Genomic DNA, 7054 nt, shown 5'->3' on the forward strand with positions numbered 1-7054 from the left:
TTAACATGAAAATTTTTTCAATACTCTTCTCATTGCCTCTTTTACATCTTTGTTCCTCAGACTGTAGATAATGGGGTTGAGCATGGGGATTCCAATGGTGTAGAAAGTGGACACTATCATGTCGTGCTCCAACGAATAGTTGGAACTTGGTCTTACATACATGAAGAGGATTGTGCCATAAAAAATGGACACAGCAGTGAGGTGAGCTCCACATGTTGAGAAAACTTTCTTCCTCCCTTCAGCTGAATTCATCTTCAGGATGGTCAACAGGATGAAAGCATAGGAGACCAGAACAATCAGGATGGTTACTAGCTCTACAAAACTCACAAAGAAGAACAGCAGAAGCTCATTTACATAAGTCTCAGAGCAAGAAATTGTAAGTAACGGACGTATATCACAAAATATATGTCTGAGTTCATTGGACCGACAGAAAGACAGGCTGAACGTGGCCGCCGTGTGGATAACAGCGTGCAGAATTCCAACGGCATAGGAAGCAATGATGAGTGGCACATACACTCTAGGAGACATGCTTACTACATACAGAAGTGGGTTGTGAATGGCTACGTAGCGATCATATGCCATTGCTGCCAAAATAAAGCATTCTGTGGTTCCACATGTAATAGCAAGGAACAACTGTGTCGCACAACCACGGAGTGAAATGATTTTGGTTTTGGACAGAAAACCTACGAGCATATTTGGCGTGATATCTGAAGAGTAGCAGGCATCCACAGAGGACAGCACACTGAGGAAGCAGTACATCGGGTTGTGCAGTTGAGGATCTGCAACGACTAAAATGATAAGTCCTACATTTCCTATTAGAGTAACAAGGTAAATTGCTAGAAAGAGAAAAAAGAGAATGATCTGGAGTTCAGTGTTGTCTGTGAGTCCCTTGAGAACAAATGTAGTTGCTTCTGTGGTGTTCTTCATGTTGGAATCTCATGCAACGGTGTTGGAGACGTTCAGGTTACTGCCCATAGTACTCTGGTAACAGCAGATGGTAATGCAGGTCAATGAACACAGACTACGGCCTTATACGCTCCAATCAGCGGTCTAGGAAAAGGTGGCTCCATGGTGGTGTAATTATATATGGCATTTAAGTACAATTAAATAGTACTGGTGCTTACTATTGTGGAGATGAACACATTACTTAAAATAATCTATTGGCCCAAAGTCAAAATTTCAATGGCATCCTTTGCAGAGTTCACATAAGGCAATCCTGAATTTAAATAGAGAAGACAATTCTCTCTATGAACAACAAAAGTCATTCTCACAGAAAAATTATAGAACTACCACAATACCTAATCTCAGAATACATTACAGAAAATGTAGGATCAAAGGCAGTAACTACCACTTCAAAACATGTGTGTGAACCAATGGAATGGAAAGAAACACAGAAATAAACCCACAGAATTATAAAATTATACTCGAGGATTCAAAACATATATTAAAAAACAATCTTCTTCAATGGGAGGTGATGGGGAAATAAGATAGTTATATATATAAGAATGAAATTAGAAACAAATCTGCCACTATGCATAAAAATCATTCAAGATGTAATAATTATCATAAGCTTCCTTATGGAGATGGCATCAAATGTGGCGAACAAGCCACTGAACAAAATGTCCTCAATTCTCCCACAGACAGAATTTTGCTTTAAAATGGGCAAGCTTTGATGCAGGCAGAGTTGATGGCAAAGTGTTGCCAAGACAAGATAAGCATGTCCTCACAAATATGTCTGTCAGTTATATTTGACCAGAAGGCTGAAGATGATGCTCTACCACTATAGAGAGTTTGGGGTGACTGTTCAGACAGTAAACTGTCTCTGTCATTTTTTCATTTTGGAAGGTGCTACCTGCACTTCTGGTATACTCAGATAATTAAGTTTTATTCCTTCTCAAGTCTCTTAGGGGTTGAAAACCAAGTAGTTTAGTCTTGCAATTAGGCTTATTGGTTATGGGTTAAGATATTTATAGATCTAAATAGATGTTTTTAGTTAATAGAGATGAGATAAGAAAGATGTGTGTTTTATTCAGAATTTAGAAAAAAAATATAGAAAATATGTTTAGTTCAAATTCATCAAATACAAATGGCTAAATCACTATGAATATAACAGTTATATAATTCTTGATAATTTTATTTTATTTTAATTATATGTAATAATATACATGCACATGTTTAAAAAGGAATATAATGAAAAAATAAAACAACTCTATTAGCATAGAATATAATCCTCCAAACAGAGAAAAGAATTACAAGAGGTAAAAATAAGTCTGTACAACAAAAGAAGCAATCATCAGAATGAAAAGACTATGCACTGAAAAACGTTAATATTTGTTCATTATTTACAGCTCAAGAAATTATTGCTATGTAGAAATCATATCATAGAAATAATTTTGTAATAAGATGCCAACAAATCAAGCCTTCCAAGCAACATGTGGTCCAAAGAACTATATAGATAATTCTATCTTTTTTAAAAATTTATTTCATTAATTTATTCATATTACATCTCAATGGTTATCCCATCCCTTATATCTTCCTATTCCTCCCTCTTTCCTATTTCCCCCTACTCCCCTCCCCTATGACTGTGACTGAGGGGGACCTCCTCCCCCTGTATATGCTCAAAGGGTATCAAGTCTCTTCTTGGTAGCCTGCTATCCTTCTTCTGATTGCCACCAGGTCTCTCCATCCAGGGGATATGGTTAAATATGGGGGGCCAGAGTTTGTGTGAAAGGCAGATCCCACTCTCTACTCAACTGTTAAGAATGTCCTGTCCATTGGCTAGATCTAGGTAGGAGTTTGAAGTTTACTACATGTATGGTCCTTGGCTGGTGCCATAGTTTGGGCAGGACCCCTGGGCCCAAATCTGCCTATCATAATGTTCTTCTTGTAGGTTTCTAGGATCCTCTGGATCCTTCAACTTTGCCATCCTCCCATGCTTCTCTTATCTACAGTCCCCATAGGATGTCCTCCCCTCTGTCCCAATTTCCTGGTAAGTGGAGACTTTCATGGGACATGCCCCTTGGGCTAGTGTGAAGATATAAGTGAGTTATACCATTTGACTCTTTCTGCTTCTGGGTTAACTCATTCCTTATGATAATTCTCAAAGAAAAACAAAAAAAGAAATAATCAAAATGTAGTTGAAACAATTTTCAACACTCTTAGAAAAACCACAAACTGAAAGTACTCTGATATTCTTTCTCAACACAATCAGATGCCTATCAATGAAAAAATCAAATGGCAGCAAGTACTGGAGAATGAGGAATACTTAAAATGTCTAGTGGATGTGGAAAGATGTGTGACTACTGTGGAAATTTATATAATGTTTCTAAAAAGCAAAATGTTCACTGTCATGAGCAAAGCTTTTCCATCTCTGTGATTATAACTCAAAGGTCTGTGGGGTTTACCACAGAGGTAATTAATTGTGCATCTGTGTTTCTTGCTAAAATGTTCACAAAGTAAATGGAGCTAGCCTATGTATACTTCAGCATGTGAATAAATATAGAAAATATGGTGCATATTCAAAGTAAAATTGTACCATACATAACTAAAAGTAAAATCATGTGAGAGGAATAAATCAAGCTGGCTATGAGTTTTTAAGCAAAATGAACTAGATTATGAAAGATGAACACATATTTCTTCTCATAAGTAGAAGTTGTATCTAAATTATATGTGTTTGTGTGTGAGTGTATGTGTGTGTTTGTGTGTGTGAGTGTATGTGTGTGTTTGTGTGTGTGAGAGTGTGTATGTGATAGAAAACATCAATGTGGATTATTGAGATAACAAAGAAGTCAATAGACAATTGCATAACGATTTCATTTGGAAGCACATAAAATATGGCAATCTGTTTTCCTAACGATAGGTGAAGAGATTTACATAGTCTGGGAAAATTGCCACATAGTTTACATGTAAATGTTAAAATAATGGATGCACAGGTGATAAAATGATTTCTTAAAGAGTGATGAAACATGATTCTGTAATGGAATTATATTTGTATATAAATGTGTTCATTTATTTCATGTGTGGAACAAAATAAGAATGCATGGATGAGGTACAGGCATACTTTGCAAAGAAGCCATAGATACATACTATGAAATCTAGTTTTTAGTGTAACCAGGAATCACAAGAGACTATCATGTTCAATACAACCCTTTCTAGTTCTTCTCAGTGGGGTCCCCACCTTTAGAGTGAATACAGAACAAGGGAACTGAAAGTGTGAGCTCTTTTCCTACCTGGTGAGCACAAGCCATGGGCGATGGTAGATGAAAGGCTTTCTCTCAAAATCTGCTCCTGTTTAAAATATCAGTGCATTTGACAAAGTAAAGTGCATGTTGCTGGATAACAAAGTCAAATGACTAATGGTAGAGAAATTTTTCAAAAAAGCTTCTGTTACATACCAGAAGGGGCAATAAATCAAGATGAGTATGAAATGGGATTGTGTAATACTATAGGCTAATTTAGAAAGAATCCAATATTAGATCACAAAAAACATTAAAATGATATTATCAGGAAACATCTGACCAGGCTTCAAAGCCAAATACTTAATCCTTCAAAGATACATAGCATATATTCCAATTTTATTTTATCATTAAAAACTTTTTGAATATTATATTTTAATTATGAATTTTGTTCTCTATTTCTATATTGAGATTATGTGATCTGTTGTGATATCATCACCACCACATCAAGACACAGATAACCACAGCTCAATCTGCTACATTATAATGAATTCAATTTGTTTTCAGTCAATAAAACTGTAAAAACTCCGCTGTTGGGACATTGAGGTGCATCTGTCCTAAGAAAGAACTATGTTTGTTGATCAGGATAAATATACCAGGGAGAAATTGAGAGTGATAAAAATGAAAACAAGAAATTATTGAGGAGTTTAATAATGTTGAATGTGAGGTGTGGTATTCTATCACTGGGAAGGCTGAAACTAAAGATTTATTGTGAATTTGAGCTCATCATCAGCAACATAGTAAGCTGCAGGTTACCTACTCTGTTGTACAAATACAGGACCATCTTTAGAACTACTGCAAATCAGTATCAAATGATCAGCCTTGAAAACATACATACAGAATGAGGGGTTATACCTATGCATTTAGAAATGTATACATATATGTATATGCATATATAATATACATGTACATACATGTATGTAAGCAATCAATGAATAAAAAGGGTCATTACTTTTAAAAAGAGCAAGGTGGTTTATATTGGAAATTTTTCAGGCAGGAAAATAAAGGAAAGGGATTATGTAATTATAATTTCAAAAAATAAAAGATTTTTTAAAATGTTTCAATCTACACCAATAAAAGACTTTTTAATGTTGAACAAACTCTGAAATCATTGTTCACTTTACAGGTTACATGAAATTTTCCATCATTCACAAAGGACTTTTAAGAATAAAATATTGTTGTTGTAATTGTATTTCTTAAGATTCTTGAGACCAAAGAAACAACTGCAATAAGTAGTAAACCAAAGTAGCTTCTAAATTATAGGACTATTGATATTTTATTTTCTCAAAGTACAAATCTCACTAACCTGATGGGTTGAGTCTATTGCTGATGTTATTGTTCATTCTTTGAAATTTTCTGTCTCCTATGGGAGAATTAAAACACATACTTTGAAATTTGGAACATTTTTATATGTACTCAAACTTATTGTTTGGTTTATTTCCAAAGAAGTGTTGCTTTTTAGCATTTAGATAAAATTTGTGTAAATCAGGTAAAGATGAGTACATTTTATTAATCCCTGCAATAATTATAAAGTTTCACATGGTGTAAAATCTCTAAAATTATGGTGTAAAAATATTTGATCCTATATTATAGGTCTAAAATCTTCTGAAAATGACCTAAAATTTCTTACCTGTGGAGTCAGCAAATTCACTTTTATTTGTGCAAACAATATGGTTACTTTAGAATATTTATATCTACTTAAACAAATGTTGATGAAGTCTCAAAAGGTGACCACAGGGGAATTTACACCAATTAGCTACTAGTTAAAAATAACAACATGAGTATATACCATTTGACTTTTTCTGCTTCTGGGTTAACTCTCTCATTATGATCATTTCTAGTTCAATCCATTTGTCCACAAATTTCAGGAATTCCTTGTTTTTAATAGTTAAGTAGTATTCCATAGCGTAAATGTACCACAGTTTCTTTATCCATTCTTCTACTGAGGGACACTTAGGCTGTTTCCATGATCTGGCAATTATAAACAGATGTAGTTTACAATTAAGCTTAGTTGTTTGGAGGTTAAAATATTCTTAGGTTTAGATAGTCTTAAGTTGATAAAGATGAGATATGATAGATATGGATTTACAGTCTGAATTTTACATGCAACAAGACAGGAAAGATGTTTTCTTCAAGGTTGCCACCTACAAATAGCTAAAAAAATTATATAATTCATGACTGTATCATGGTTCCTCTCACTTTATGTACTTTACTGTATATATGTCTAATAATATAAAGGTATATGTAAAAAGAAAAACAATAAAAAATAAAAATTTCAAAAAATAACAACATGGTGAAATATTTAATTTTTAAATTAGTTAATATCTTAGAAAAACACTAATGGTAGATATTCATAAAAAGAAATTGAGTATCTGGTGTCTCATTTTGAAATGATAACATAGAAACTGTCCTTTAAAATGTTTGATTATTAGCAAGAAAATCTTCAGAGATGGGAAATTCTTTGACATGGCTTTGAAATTTTGCTTTGAGTATATACAAGTTAACTCTTTTTGCTTCTGGTGAACTCACTCATTATGATAATTTCTAGTTCAATTCATTTGTCCACAAATTTTGGGAATTGCTTGTTTTTAATAGCTGAGCAGTATTCTATAGTGTAAATGTACCACAGTTTTTTTATCCATTCTTCTACTGATGGACACTTAGGCTGTTTCCATGTTCTGGCTATTATGAATAAGGCAGCTATGAACATGGTTAAGCATATGTCCCTGTTGTGTGGTAGAGCATCTTCTGGGTATATTCCAAGGAGTGGAATAGCTGGGTCTTGAGGAAGCCCTATTCCCATTTTTCTGAGAAAGCAC

The 7054-nt window shown here is 34.1% G+C and overlaps 1 protein-coding gene across 1 annotated transcript; it reads right to left on the minus strand.

The window, feature by feature from the left end:
- Window positions 1-927, minus strand: LOC311607362 (olfactory receptor 5T18-like; the record flags this gene model as incomplete). The annotated part of the gene is made up of 1 exon (XM_084799014.1): window positions 1-927. One exon carries the CDS (start codon window positions 925-927, stop codon window positions 1-3), a length of 927 nt encoding a protein of 308 aa, XP_084655140.1.
- Window positions 928-7054: the final 6127 nt, after the last annotated feature.

Source organism: Acomys minous (assembly GCF_964271855.1).
Source record: "Acomys minous genome assembly, chromosome: 10".
NCBI classification, from domain to species: domain Eukaryota; kingdom Metazoa; phylum Chordata; class Mammalia; order Rodentia; family Muridae; genus Acomys; species Acomys minous.